This window comes from Clavelina lepadiformis, chromosome 1 (assembly GCF_947623445.1).
Source record: "Clavelina lepadiformis chromosome 1, kaClaLepa1.1, whole genome shotgun sequence".
NCBI lineage: Eukaryota > Metazoa > Chordata > Ascidiacea > Aplousobranchia > Clavelinidae > Clavelina > Clavelina lepadiformis.
In genome coordinates this window covers 21751681-21766795 of record NC_135240.1, presented here as the reverse complement: position 1 = coordinate 21766795, position 15115 = coordinate 21751681, and the positions used below count along the sequence as shown (strand labels likewise).

Here is a 15115-nt window from a genome sequence, read left to right as displayed (position 1 = left end):
TGTGTAAAATTAAAATTGACTTTTGTGGCAGAGGTTTTTGAATTTTCATTTCATTCACTTGCAGATAGTCTTTGTCAAGTTTTCAAACTTTCATTTTAGTTGAAAACGACTAGCAGTAGACTCAGAACTCTTTACATTTGCAACTAAAAAGACGTTTATACCGCCGTTTCTGATATTTCTATTAGACTTAACCTTTGCTTGTAAGAATCGTAAGAGCAATTGCGCCTAGCATTTAAGTAACTCGGACTTGTGTAAACATTAGACGCTTTCCCTATACTTGTCAAAATATCAGGGCAATAAAGATACCTGGTGAAATTTTATGTTTGAAAGACGTTTGTAGTTTAAACTTTACAAAATCGTCCGACTTGCCCAGAATTCATGATACCAAAGATTTTGATTTGATTTTTCCATACGTGAACAACGTCTTTGTTTTTGACTCTTCTAATGCTGGGAATAGCGCCCATTCGTTGAAGAAGACAACCGTGTCATACAAAATAAGTCAATTGTGCCTTGTGTTGCTTAAATATTGGTTATATATAACACTGTGCTTTTAAAACTAAGATATTGCCCGCCTTCGCCTTATGAACCAATGCGCATCATTATCAATTTCAACCCAATTTTGCGCGTGAATTACATAAAGCTTGGTTTCACGAGGGATTAATGAAGCTGAATTTTTTGCTCATAATTTCAATCTCTAAATTTTTCGGATGCCTTTCGATCGTGTTGGGCGTATTTTTCGTTTTAATCTTGTGGTCTGCGCTACCAACGTCAAATAGGATGGAGAAAGTTCCCTCGAGTAGATGCTTTCCGAATTTGGTGCGGTATAAAAATATTATGTTTTGGCCCTGGGAGCCTTCAACACTCTTTCTTGGGACCGGCCACGCGTGTCAGCTGTTTGCTTTTCATAGTTTTGCAGTTCTCTAGCACTCCTTTTCACTGGTAACGTCTTTTGTGGTTAAAAGACGACTTAAAATGTAAAAATTACTCTGTGAAATCAGTGTGGATTTTTTTTGTTATTTTGGTGGTTATGTTTATTGAATATTTCATTGTAATATTATCTTTTCATGACAAAATTTTGTTACTATTGTATTGTGGAGAAGCAATATTCCCTAAAAGATGTGTAGATGATAATATTCATCAACACTCCAAACATTTTTGCTTACTATATTTTTTAATATATTTTGTCTATTTCAGTTCAATAAGGACATGCTACTAGAATCTTACACAAGTTACATCAAAAACTTCTCAAACGCTAGACAAGCTGTCAACTTTGCAATTGAAAACAAATCTGCTTTCAAAGTGTTTTTAGAGGTAATAGGTTTTTAATTTTATGTGCGTTTTTAAGAATTATTAAAAATTTTTCTTAAAATGTCAGGTAATATGCCTCACATCCTCTCTTTTTTTAGCATGCATCACTTTGTTTTTGTGTGGATTTATATCTGCCCGAGACCGATCTTTCTTCTAAAAACTTTGATTACTTTAACTGTGACAAAGTCGTATTTCAAAATGTCGTTCATTACCAATAGCTTCTAAAAACGTTAAAGAGCAACAAAAATCTAATGTGGCTTATTGTGTCTGTCTTTAAACTAACCTAGTTTGAAGTGGCAGGAATGCAACTTGTGCATGGCATATTTACATTTTGACTGTAATTTATTGCTCTTATATTAGGCGGACTTTCAGCACAATCAACTTCTGGCAGACTTTAGTTGGCTTTAAAATCAAAATCTGTTTAGTACACTTGCTAATTGTGTACAATATATAGCTACACACTAGAAGATATTTAACAATTGAATTATGGGCTTGGAAAGGAAATAAAATGTCTGACGGGTATAGGGGTTGTTAGGTTGCCTATTTGCACAAGTATGAGACAGCAAACATACTTAGCTCCGTATTTACCAGAGTCAATGATATAATGAAGCAAGGCTTAACAAATTTTATCATCATTAAGTATTTATTCTAGCAGACTTTTTCCCCAAACCTGAACAGTTATCATTCACTCTACTGTTATTAAACGTCTTGATGGCTTAATTACCAACAACAAATAGGATAACTCTGAAATCACTTTCATCTTTTGTATCCGTTTTCCTTTATCTGTTACAGAGATCACAAGATAAGAAGTTTGTGGTTTTGTAACATACACACTTCTTCACTATAAATTACCTAAAATGTCACATGGCGGCAATTTGGCTATCAGTGTTGCATGTTTGTTAATACATTACCATGTTTACTATGTGACAGTTTAATCACATAACTATGCTTTGATCGTAAAAGTTATGCAATTATCTAGTCAAATATAATGAAAAAGGTTTATAAACAGTCTATCCAGGATTTTTGTCATGTTTCTTATTCAATGCATATCAAGCTCTTTCACCTTGGTCCATTACAATTATTGAAAACTTGCCATTTGCTCGTTGCAGGATAAAAAAAGGGAAAACAAAGACAAGCTGGGGTTATCTGATTTACTTATACAACCAGTTCAAAGGATATCAAGATATGAGCTCATAATTAAAGTAGGTATTATGCCACAATCATTTGCTTTACCACGTGTAATATAAAGTTTCTTGTTAAAGAATGTGCAGTTAAAATTTTATCATATGGATTTTTTTATAAATATCTCTCTATTTCCAGCAATTTTTTCAGGCCTTCTTTGCACTTTTATCTTGAATGTATTTTAGGATTTGCTCAAACACACTCACGAAGGTCACCCAGACCATCCTAGCTTATTAGTTGCCCAGAAAGAAATTCACGCCCTCTCAGTTCAAATGAATAAAGGTATAACTCGCTATCAACCTTAGCATTGTTGTTTCCCTGGTAAATTTTTTTAATTCCTTAAAAACTGACTTCCTGATTTTAGTTGAAAAGGATGCTGAAGCTGCAGATCGCCATCTCAAATTGCTTCAAGAAATAGAGCAAATGATTGAGGGTTGCCTGGATGTGAGTGTTGCTTGCTTGTAAATTATTATTTTTATCATCTTTTACTGTCATTTCTTCCTGCAAATTTACTCTGGTTAAACAAGCAAACTCAGTTGTAAATGGCAATGATACAGCTTAGTTGCGGCTTAATTGTAATTTTTTCAAAACTCAGATCAGCAGTCCCTCTATAAGAAAATTTCTTCATCAAGATTTCTGCATTGAGTTGGTAAATAAGTCAATGTATTTTTATAAAATGATTTAGCAATTGACTTTTTTTCTTATATGCTGACTTCCTTTATTTTCTTTCAGAAATCAGGAAACAAAAAGGACAGAAGTTTGTGGTTGTTCAATGACCTCCTGATGTGCACAACTTCCAAGAAAGGGAAGTCTTCATCGTTAAGAAGAAGCTCAATGAATATGTGAGTCGAATTGTTTATTCACGTTGTAGTTGCCCCTTAGCAGCGTTTTTCATTTTATTGGTAAGTTCAAACACATTTGTCAAGATGCAATTACATATCCTTGTACAAAATCATTGTGTTTGATTTAGACTAGCAACATTATGCATTATTTTATATGTTTTGTTACTTTTAAGTAAAAGCTTGGAAAGTGGTCTAATTCTAGGACCTTACTTAAGCATTTTTTTGGTATTCATAGCATTTCGTGTAATTGCTGTGACCTTTATACTGCTTATGAGCTTATGTTGGCTAAAGGTTTTAGGCCAAGTAGACCAGGCAGTAAAACGCTTAAAGGTAAAACGTGAAATATCGATTTTATGTGATAACTATTACTGCAAACATTTTTTGCAGAATTTTTTTTACGTTGTTATTTTTAAGCTACGTGACATTTGACATTTTTTGTTATAATGGCTGGATAACGTGACTGGTTATGTTACATGGGATTTAGACAAGACCCATACGTGAATATTGTTCCCAACTAACTGCTACAAACATTGATTACAAGGAATTCTTGCATTTTTGTTATATGTAATTTTTTATTCACATACATGTAATGTTGTTGGCGTACTGTACTTCATTTCCTTTCGAAACTGTAATTACACATTTACACATAACTATAAATTCTGTGTGTAAACTTTTAAACTTTACTTTTTTGTTTATATGTTTACTCAAGTTCTAACGTGCAATGGAAGTATTGCTTGAACTATAGGCCTATTTGTTGCTTTGAAAACATTACTCTTGTTAGTGGTTTGTGTTCATAGTCCTGTCTGTTGTCGAAGCATGCGTCTTGATAACAGATTAAAGGCAGATGCTGCCCATCCAAATTACACAATGCAGACAACATCTATAAATTTATTTAATGTTTGGTATTTAGTACCCTAGTTGTTTTCCTCACTTCTGAAATGCCAAATTTTGTCAGATTGCAGTCGGTAGATTGCATGATTTGACAAACAGAGGTTCATAATATGAATTACATTACGAGCTTTGCAAATTTTTGAAGAGTCCTAAATAGTACTGTATTCAACGCCACCATCTGTATGCTTAATAATCTATGTGCTCTTCTACATAATCGCTAATCAATATGCAGCATGGTGGCAACCATTATCTTTTGTTTTATCGTCGTTTTTTTTCAAGCTAGTAAAAGCCTTTAGATACGGTTATGTTATTTAAGTTTGAGCGACTTTTCAATGCACATGACAATGAAGACTTATCAATGAATCACATTATATGTGTGCTTTTCTATTTTATTTAGATTTGCCATGACTAACGATCGTGTAGTGGTTGATTACTCCAGCAAGTACAAATTTTTATGGAAGTATCAACTGGAAGACGTTGAACTTTTAAAAGGTGAGCTTTTCTAGTTAGCACTATAATTATTTCCTTTTTTCCAATATTTTAGTGGGTTGTTAAGACAATCCATTGGGCATGAGCTAAACCAAACCACTTTATTGATTAAGTATTACTTAAAATAAGGAATATTTTCACTTGCTTTAGGTACGGTTTATTTCTAACATCAAACTGGAAATATTGCCATGTTTTATGCTTACTAAAGATTTGCTGAGGTTTTCAAATGTAATTGATCGCTTTGCTTGTAGCTAAGAGCATTAGCAAAGCCCTAAAGGCAACCACTTAAGCTCAAGTAGGCAACGACAGTCCTTCTGATTTGTTGTTCTTATAGGATGGTAGTCCCAAGCCTATACTGACAAGATCTTGAATATGGTAAAAGCTGCTATAACGAGCAAATGCATTTCTTATTAATCTTGTTCTGCTTTTCCACCAGATTTATTGTTAGATGATAGCAAAGGTATACAGCCCTTTATTTTGTTGTTTTTGATAAACCTGTGCTTTTAAGCTGTTTAGATTGTTGTGAGTTTCTGTAAAATTTCTTCCAATTATTTATAAGTTCTGCATTTTTTTACCCTTGCCAAGATAAGTGTGGTATTTGCTGAGAAATTCTTGATGCATGCATCAGTTGCGAGCTAAAATTTACCCTAATGCAGCCATTGATCTGTAGCATTTTGCTTACAACCATTTCTTGCAATACCAGATACCAAAGTGTTGCTGAACACAAATTAAGAACCATGTTTAGATTCTTTGGTGACAATATTACAAAATATATTCAGCAGATTTTGTAGGCAATAACATGGTTGGTCATCATAGTAATGTATACAAAAACGATGGTATTTTTCATCACTGCATTGTCATACTGTGCTAGTAGGCTATGATATGTTAATATCTGTTTATTAACAATCACTTATTACTGTGTATTCGTTTGCTACCATTTTTTGTGACGTAAATATTAATACTTTCGTATTGCTAACAAATTATAACAATTTCAGGGAGCACTGGTCCAAACCATCAGGCTGTAGAGAAGCAACTGCAACAACTTCGAGCTGACCAGGACCTTCTTTTGCAGATGGAAGAGTCTACTGCTAAATTAGGCTGCATTCACAATGTAGGTTTCTTGTTTTCACCGTTTCTACTTTTGTATTAGTACCTGGACATTATTCAAACTTTGAATTTGGACATTGTTGTTCGTATTTTTTTGTACTTATCTTTACATTGCAATGTTTGACTATTTTATCTTTATTTCTTTATAGGTGCTGGATGATGCACTTAAAGAACTTATCATTCAAACAGGGCAGAGAATAACAGAGCGTCAGCAGCAGATAAACACACACGGTTTGAGCCTACCGGGGCGATTAGAAATTGGAATAACCACTCCGTAAGTGTCAAACACTTACTGGCAGATATTTCTGTTATTTGTTGTTATATTAAACGCCTCTACTGTTCTTAGTCTTATCACCTTTTTATGAAAGTTGAATTCGAAATAGTGATGCTGAGAGTTTCTCAGCCAAATGTATTAACCAACCAGTGTCATGTCAGAAATCTGTACTCATGGACCATACACCAAAACGTTTTGTATTATTATTTTGCATTATTTAGGGATGGAATGAAACTTTTCCAATTTGAATTTCCCAGTGAAGAGAACAAATCCCAGTTTGAAATATTCTTTTGGAATGCCAAGAAAAATTTTAGTGAGTTCTACTTTTTAGAAAGTCAATTTTTCTTCGTTGAACATCATAAAAATGTGAAATCTTCTTACAGCATCACAACGAGGTAGACTAGTACCTGCATTTATGAAAGCGATCCCTATCAGCAAGACACGGAATGGCATGCAGTTTTCTTGCGCCGCTTCCAATGTTGATACCTCTCCTGGAACAAGGGAAGTATGGGTATGCAACACAGATGGTTATGTCGGCCAGGTATAAAGCTCCCCTGTGCAATAATACTACTACGTGCCAACAACATATGTTTTCCCAATATATTTTTAATGCCTTAAGTGAAATATATGTAGAATTAACTGTTCGTGTTAAAAACAGTTTGAAGAAACCATTTTCTTTTATTTGTCATAGCTTAATGATTGGCTTGTTTTTAATTTTTGGTTGGTTTTTAATGGTTGTAGTAGTAAAGATGGTTTGTTCACTATTGGTATGAACATTTTATTAACATTTTTTGAATAGATATGTTTTCTTACATTGGAACCTGAACCATCTCAAACTACCTGCATTTCTGTCTGCAATTCCAAGATATGCTGCATTGCACAGGTGAGGTGGCAAAATGTAAGATAAAGACATACATCATTATACAGTATTAGTTTGATATTTGCCTTTTAAATTTATACTAACTTACAGGATGTTACAATAGGCACTTATTTAACCTAGCTTATAACATGATGTAATCTTTTTTGATAACGAATTACCAAGTGAAACAATGGTTCAATGTGGATAATGGCATTTTTGTGACGATATTTAATATTTATCATTTTGAAATAAAACATCCATCTGTTTTACTACGAAGGTTTTTACTCGATAATCGTTATAGCAATGACTAGCTGCAAGAATGTCTGGCGTCTCATTAATTACGGGTCTTAAGTAGTTGTTAGACACACGTAGTCTAATTATATTGAGGCCAGTAATAAAGTGTGTGCTTACTGCTTAGTAACTGCTACCTTGAGCTATTGACACCCACCCTATGCTTTAAGTTAAATGGAAAAGCCTGTATTTCATATAGGAACGCATTCCTTTATTAAGATATGAGTATTTCAAGTAAAAACCTTAGTTTCTTCATATTTTATCTAAAAAATACTGCAAGCTTTATAGAGCAACAAGAAAAAGCTAAAATGTACTAACTCGAGTAATAGGATAAGTAAATTAGCAAATGCATGCAAACACTTATGAAATATGTAATGTATCACTTCTTGATTATTTCGACTGATTACAATTTTAACTTTGTAATTTCCAGGTTCCAACTTGGGACAGGCGTTTTGTGCCAACCAGCAAGTTCATCAACGATGTTACTTCCGCACCGCTTGAGAATCGTGCTGACCGTCGTCGTTCCTCTTCCAACAGCAACCGTGCACTTACTATCATGCCATTTGATTCGTACGTATTTTTAAACCGCAACTGATTTTGCTGATTTGAAAGAATTGAAGAGAGTATTATAAAATTTACATCTTACAGTACTTTAAGCATGTGTATTTTCCGGTAGAGTCTTTAAAAAACCTAGTTTCTTCTTACAGAATGTTGTTATTTCATTGAAATTTTACTGAAATATTTTCAGTGATGAATCAGATGAGGATAATACCAGTCCTTTCAGCACAATAAGCAACTACAGTATAAGTCCATACAGCACCAACAACAGTGCTTCAAATTTCGGTAAGTTTCTTATGTTACTGTATTTATACGAATTTTAAATTGTTTGGTCATTATTAATTTTTGATTTATTTTTGCTTAACTGTTTCCTTAGTATCTTACCTCTATTAAAAGAGTGCGTTTAAATGTTTTTTGGGACGTAGTATCTGTTAACAAGACAGTTACTAGGTTACAGCTTGCCTGTGAAACAAAAAACAGTATGAAATGAAGCATGTAGCACAGTTGGAGTTATAAGATGAAATTGCATTTCAAATGATTTGCAAACTTAAGTTGTTTGTTTGGACATATTGCAAAATATTTCTTTGAATTAGATAAAGCAACTGCTTTTAGTCTCACCATTTGTGGGTCGAAGGATTAAAAAACAATAACTAATTTTTGTTTTTAGCAAGTGACTCTACTTGCGTTAATGAGTCAAGAGACACTGGATGTGACAGTTGGGGTATTGACTCGTCAGGTATATTTATCTGGAGAAAGATAGCATGGTTGCCTGGCATGTTGTCCCCATTGACTGTAGTTCATGCTTTCAAGCTTTGCCTTTTGCTTTGGTCAAAACTTGTTTTGTTATTTTAATTTGATTTCGTTTTTTGTGGATGTTGTATTGCCTAAATCAACTCGAAAAATAAACACAACAATGCCCAACTACAGATCTTGCTGGCAACAACTGGTTTGTGCTTGCTTCTTATTTTTTTGATAATGGTTTGAATTCTTTTGTTATCAGATGGTTGTCTTCAGAAGTAGTTTGAAATGCTGTGTTTAATGGCATATTAGTTTACTGTGAAAGAAACATTTGCATTTGTGTTTGCAAGAGTTTTCCATATTACTTTGATTAATTTCAATTGATACCAACTTACAACTTTTTGAGAAAAGATGTTGTCGATACTACCATGCTCTGTTTTTGTGATTTCATCAAACCCTCAAGTTTGTTTGCTTGCTAAGAATGTTGTAGCAAAAAATCAAGTTCCTTTCTCTTTTTGGCATACTGTACTTCTTGATTAATTATAAAATTTCCTTCTATAATAAACATACTTAATAGTTTAATACACATCAAATCATCGCTGTTAACTATTAACAAAGGCAAAATCAAATGTTAACACACATCCTGCTGATTGTATGTGAGTAATGCCCAATCCAGCATGTCCTGTGACAACTAATTGTGCAGCCAGATCGCCATCCAGTGGCTGCTGCATGAGACTATGATTTACTTCTATTGGGCGTCTACTAAGAACATAACACCAACATATATTGCAATCAGAACATTCACTTGAACACTTACACAATCCTGACTGTAAAATTCACATGCACTTATTCAATGATCTATCTTTGCATAAATTTAGTTTCATACAAGCGTATGTCACTCGAGTAAATATTTTCACACGTTACATAAGTTGTAGGATGACTTGTTAAAAACTTAATCCTCTAGCATCAGTGACAAGTGGTGGATTCATACAAATCACATGACATTAAAAGTAAAAAGATTCGCAAGTTTTAATGTCTTCTTTGGCTTCACGCTCAAGTTTCTTTTGGCTCCCAATAGATGAAGAGATTATTCTTCCTATCATGAGTCCACTTCTTGCAAGTTTGTCTGTTCATCGAAGATTTGCGTTTTTTAATAAACAATTATCAAGTGAAAGTGAAAGCAATCCCAGTACGGGTGAGTTAAATTTATCCTTGAGCACAGCAGGCTTCACATTGGAGCAGGTATTGGTAGAGAATGTTGTGATTTTTTCGTGTGTTTCTTTTGTGTCTTTGATGCAGCTTTGCTGATAAACACGTTGTGTTTTTGTACTGCTTCATTCAATACGTTTTACTCTCTAGATGTTGTTCAGCACAAGACAGAATGATGACCTGTTAAAAAAGTCACACTTAGCACTTAAGCATTGCTACATAATAGTTATAGTTGATATCATTTTATCAGCTATGCTGAGTCTCTCACCTTAGTTAATCTTATTGGCAACAGTAGTCTACGCAATTGCAAGACGTAAAATGCTTTGCATTCCTCAATTTTTGCTATTGTTTTCAGATATTTCTACCCCTACTGCTGTGAGTGGCAGTACCAATGATCTCGGCCCAAACAACCGTGGTCCACAGAATTCTTTCATGCATGCCCTCAGCGCAGCTTGGAAGAAAGACAGCGATGGATCAACTCTTCATGGAAGCCTGGAAGATCTGTTGACGGACAAGAAGAGTCCAGATGGTGGAAGGGAAGATAAGATTGGAAAGAATAACCATGCGACAAGCAAACATCTTTCAAATAATGGCTCCATGTGGTTGGGGACAGAAGATGGAAAGTAAGGAACTGTTTATTTGTAGCAAAACTATTACTAAGTTTTGTGTGCAGTGTGTACATATCATAATGAAACCTAACCAACATATTTACCATTTAAAACTTTCCTTGTGTTGGGTGTACTGACGATTGATTTTATGGTTATCAAAGAATAAAAGTATACCCTACCTCTGAGGCTTTTCGAGGAACAAAGCACTGTGCCCAGCTCAATCATTCTGCTTCTGTGCAGTGCATATTGCACCATCAAGGGCAGGTAATCGGAATGTATTGAGTGTTCTTCAATAAAGTTGTTTTCTTTTGTTTGAGATATTTATTTCTTATCACAAGGACCTTGTAGACGTCATTGTCGTGCATACTTTTGTGCAGTATATTTATTTATTGTTAATGTCACTTGTTTCTATTAGGTGTTTGTTGCTCTCAGTAATGGCGATCTAGTTATCTACTCTCGTAACATGGCAAATGGTCAGTGGGAATTTGATAACAAAAAAACAAAAACTTTAGGTGAGACTACAATGATAACTGTTTACTGGACACTTCACAAATAGAAAATAACAAACTAGTTTACATTACTATATTCCTTGTACAGTAATACCATATCAACAAAAACACAATGCTTTTTCTTAGGGACTTCCCCACACCCTATCACCAAGATGGTGGTAGTGGGTGACAAGGAGCTCTGGTGTGGATGTCAAAATCAAATCATGATCTTGGATACGTCGTATAATTCAAAATCCCATTCGCAGACTTACAACGTAAAATCATTTTTCCCTGTAAGCCAGGACAACAAACGACAGGTATGGGTTAGCTATCTGACTGTCACTCACTGGTTACATTCATAGTTTTAGTAGAGTTCATTATTAGGAAACGTTACACTGACTAAACTTGAATGATGTTATTTAATTTTGTCTGTACAGATTTATTGTATGGTCTGCTGTGGGTATGGTGTCTGGGTAGCTTTAGATAAAAGAGCCCAGATAAAGCTTTATCATACTGTCACCCATGATCTCCTTACTGACATTGATGTATCTCAGCCTGTCAGCAAAATGTTAGCAAGTGAGTTTTCATGTTAATTTGTGACATGTCATTTTGTGTTTCTTGCTGTGTTTTAAAAACGTATTGTTTGCCTGGTTATTCTCAGTTGCCAGTCGCGTCGTACCTTATTTAACACCTCCCATATTATGAGGATAAAACGTTGAAGTTAATTTCGCATATTACAAACAGGCAGGCATTAAGAAAGCGGTATAAGCATACTGTGGCATCGGTGTCTATTTTTACCTGAATAATCCGCTGTCATTGTTGTTCATCGAAAAAATGCATGTAGCCAGCAGTCTGTTAATCATATTAGCAAACTACAACTTGCAACACGGCACTGACTGTAACACAATTGCACGCGCGTGTCTCACCCTGATCACGTTTATGGTGTTTCGATAACAATGGCGGATGCGTTTATCACGACTTGTCTGGTGTAAAGGATGAAAAAAATTACACTGCAAAAACGTTATTCCTGTTGTTATTTCGTTCATAGATAAGTAACAAGCAGTGTCACTAAACGCGTAATACCGTCGCGTTCCGCCTATTCTAACGATCTCCAATACCTTGCGATCGAATTGGCGTGACTAGACAGAAAAACGACCACACTAGCCAATAGCCATCGTTATATTGCCAAGATCATAGGAATGGACAAAAATAGTCGGCCACTTCGGCTATACAATGTCCTACTTTTCAATGTATCATTATGTGTTGTATAAGTCAATAAATCGTTTTACCATTCCCAGCCCTGGGAATCCTCAGAGATTTTTATATTTATTCATTAATTAATTTTAGGCAACGAACACGAATAGTGTCAGATATTGCTTTTTGGCAATATGAATCAGGCAATAACGGTTCTGTTGTATTGTAGGTTCCGATGCTATCATTCGACAACACAAGGCTGCCTGTTTACGTATTACTTCATTGCTCGTGTGCAAGGACCTGCTTTGGGTAGGAACTAGCGCCGGCGTCGTACTAACGCTGGCCCTACCCAATATAACTCAAACGACAAACTCGCTTTCCCTACCCATCATACCTCAAGGCCTTGCGTATGGTCATACCGGTCACGTGCGTTTCCTCACATCGGTTGAAACGGTGGAAAAAGACCCACAGATGCCTCGAGGTACAGTTTAAGTAAAATGTTAACATATATTTATAAATTTCGACTTTTCTGTCATATGTGGTAAAATATTTTGCTGCCGAACGTAGCTATTGTTGGTGCTTAGCACTCTAAGTAACAATCATTCGATAACCACGTGATAATTCCTTTTTATGCTAAACTCATACGTACAAACTGCAAAGGATTGGCGAATCAAGGGCATCGAACACTGCTATAAAAAAGATCCCATCATGCTGTATTTTTGCTCCGTGATTATGCTTAAAACCGCATTTTTTAGGAGGACGAAGACTTTCATCATCAAAACGACGACTTTCATCTGCTTCGGCAACAAACCAAACTAAAACCCTGGTTATAAGCGGGGGAGACGGGTATGTTGATTGCAACGCTATTTTTCCACCTTGTAGTCATCAGACGAGTTAGCAGCTTGTACAGATGAAACTTTGCATATTTTTCTTTTTCGTAGTTATGAAGATTTCCGTATGAACGCAGCAAGCGAAGCAGCTGGCAGGGAGGACAGTACTAACCATCTTTTATTATGGAGAGTATGACAATCCGGAATTGGTCAAAAAAGGTGCGATTCTTTATTGCTATGAGTCCCTGACATGCCGATCAGTTCGTAGCTTTTCATATCGTCTTTGAAATCGTACCGCTTAAAAACTTGATATCCATAAATTTATCTTCATATACCATATGCAATTACACATGTAGCCCACTAAGGATTTGGTTTTAATTAAGCTTTGCAATGAATTTAGAAAACAGCGACAAATAGTTCTACAATCTAAACGTTTCTACCATTATGCAGAAAAAGGAGAGACAGAACTTCCAGTGTTAAAGAGGAGACAAAAGGTGTAAGAAGTTGTCCGACTTAACTCCGTTATCTCTAACCGGGATGGGAACGTGCAAAGTTTCACTCCAACGTTTTCCTTGCTTTTCTTTCTGCATATAATCACGTTCTAATGATGCTGCGCCTTCCATGGCTAGCGAGTTTTGGTCGAGCAAGTATCAAGGGCCGTGCAATCTACTATCATTTCTATTCTGCTTACCATCTTTGTTTTTTATTTAAGTTTTTCCTATTTTTCGCGCATCTTGCTTGTTGTGACCAAATATGTTGTCGTTAAGTGCAGGCTTCACTTAGCATAGCTATTGAGTCATGTTATTACTTTGCCATCTTGAACCACGCCAAGTGATATCTGTTGAATTTAATTTTTCTCTCAATGTGTTAACTATTGGCAGTGCCGTGCAAAGAGGAGCTTAGCCGTTTCTTTTGCCAATTTTATTGTGGACAACATTTGGCTTTAAGTTGTTTCATCTAAATCACTGACTACACTGACCACTGCTTTTACCACCCATTCGTATGAGCGTTGGGATGCAAACTTAATTTTGCTCTACTCTTGTTAGATTGATATCGTCCTTTTTCTTCTGACAATTCGTACCTGTAACGTTTATTTTTTCTTGTCTGCCGATCTAACTGAATTACATGGAGTTCCTAACGTTAGTTTTGCTTTTAACATTTTATACCTGCTTTGACCGTTTAATGGTAATGGAAAGCTGTTTTAATGACTTTTGATCAATTGAGCTGCTTGTCTTGTTTTGAACTCCTGCCCACAGTATTGCTACCCCTGGTACAGTTGTAATATTTTACATGTTTACTTTTTTGTTATTATTATTCTTATCTTTTATGTCACCTTCTATGACATGTTGAAAATTCACTAAATCTATTTGAAAATATAAAAATTTGTTTTTTGAGCCTTCTTACCTTGTAACCTGCTTGCCCTTTCACGGAGAAGTATGCTATGCTATGACAGGATAGGAGATAAATTTCCATGTTTGTTAATTACAACGGGAAAAGTTGCAACATTACTATAGTAGTAAGCTGACTTTTAACTATCAGGTTAATTAATTACCTGCTTCTTTGGGTGTTCTTTGGCCTTCTAACAACAGTCAGCCTCAACTGCTATCGGCGTTCTTACTATCCCAAGGAATTGAGTTGTTGCCAATTGCAATGATTTAAGCCAAACTTGGTTTTGCATTGTTGATAATAAAAGTGGGTGTTTATTATGAATGACGGAATAAACAAATTAAGATGACTTTTATTTCCAAATCAAGGGAGAAATTGTTTGTATTGTACGCTAGAGCTAACCATTACCAACCGCAGTAGCCTATTGATGGGGTCGAAAATGATGTGAAGCTTCTGAAATAATTGGGTCTTTTTTGACTTTAAAAAAAATTCTTTTAATTTTTTCTTATAAAATTTACAATTAAACCTGCTTACCTGGTAGGCCATCTGGTCATAATCTTTTCCGCCATTACCCCTCACTGTCAGTGCGAAGCTACGTCTGTTACCTTTACACCTCGTTTTATTTTTAAAACCGCGTTAGCAGTTATCAATTAGGTTTAACAATTAACCTTAGCAATTATCAGTAATTCTATCGTAATGTCTGTGGTTTAAATATCGCATCTTTTCTTCACGGTTTCTTTAATACGTAGCCTATAATTACTTGTTCCACTATTAGTTTGCTCGTATTTAGGCCCAATCTAAAGACGAATAAATGTTTATATTTGTAACATTTAAGTTTAATCCGGTAATGAGTATGCTTCC

The 15115-nt window shown here is 35.1% G+C and overlaps 1 protein-coding gene across 3 annotated transcripts in view; it reads left to right on the top strand.

The window, feature by feature from the left end:
* LOC143444218 (uncharacterized) overlaps nt 1–14267 on the top strand; it is a 31600-nt gene extending 17333 nt beyond the window's left edge. Inside the window, exons 4-28 of one of the 3 annotated variants that reach the window (XM_076943376.1) lie at nt 1195–1311; nt 2418–2510; nt 2676–2772; nt 2855–2934; nt 3086–3139; nt 3223–3332; nt 4621–4715; nt 5708–5823; nt 5969–6093; nt 6315–6406; nt 6477–6634; nt 6893–6976; nt 7674–7813; nt 7992–8086; nt 8469–8537; nt 9618–9734; nt 10104–10371; nt 10518–10620; nt 10772–10868; nt 10992–11161; nt 11282–11420; nt 12268–12519; nt 12794–12884; nt 12980–13087; nt 13319–14267. In XM_076943376.1, the coding sequence (XP_076799491.1) occupies nt 1195–1311; nt 2418–2510; nt 2676–2772; nt 2855–2934; nt 3086–3139; nt 3223–3332; nt 4621–4715; nt 5708–5823; nt 5969–6093; nt 6315–6406; nt 6477–6634; nt 6893–6976; nt 7674–7813; nt 7992–8086; nt 8469–8537; nt 9618–9734; nt 10104–10371; nt 10518–10620; nt 10772–10868; nt 10992–11161; nt 11282–11420; nt 12268–12519; nt 12794–12884; nt 12980–13064 (2847 nt within the window). In that variant the 3' untranslated portion in view covers nt 13065–13087; nt 13319–14267. The remainder of the gene's footprint in view (nt 1–1194; nt 1312–2417; nt 2511–2675; nt 2773–2854; nt 2935–3085; nt 3140–3222; nt 3333–4620; nt 4716–5707; nt 5824–5968; nt 6094–6314; nt 6407–6476; nt 6635–6892; nt 6977–7673; nt 7814–7991; nt 8087–8468; nt 8538–9617; nt 9735–10103; nt 10372–10517; nt 10621–10771; nt 10869–10991; nt 11162–11281; nt 11421–12267; nt 12520–12793; nt 12885–12979; nt 13088–13318) is intronic. The other 2 variants (XM_076943377.1, XM_076943378.1) reach the window with 2 other exon arrangements.
* Nucleotides 14268–15115: the final 848 nt, after the last annotated feature.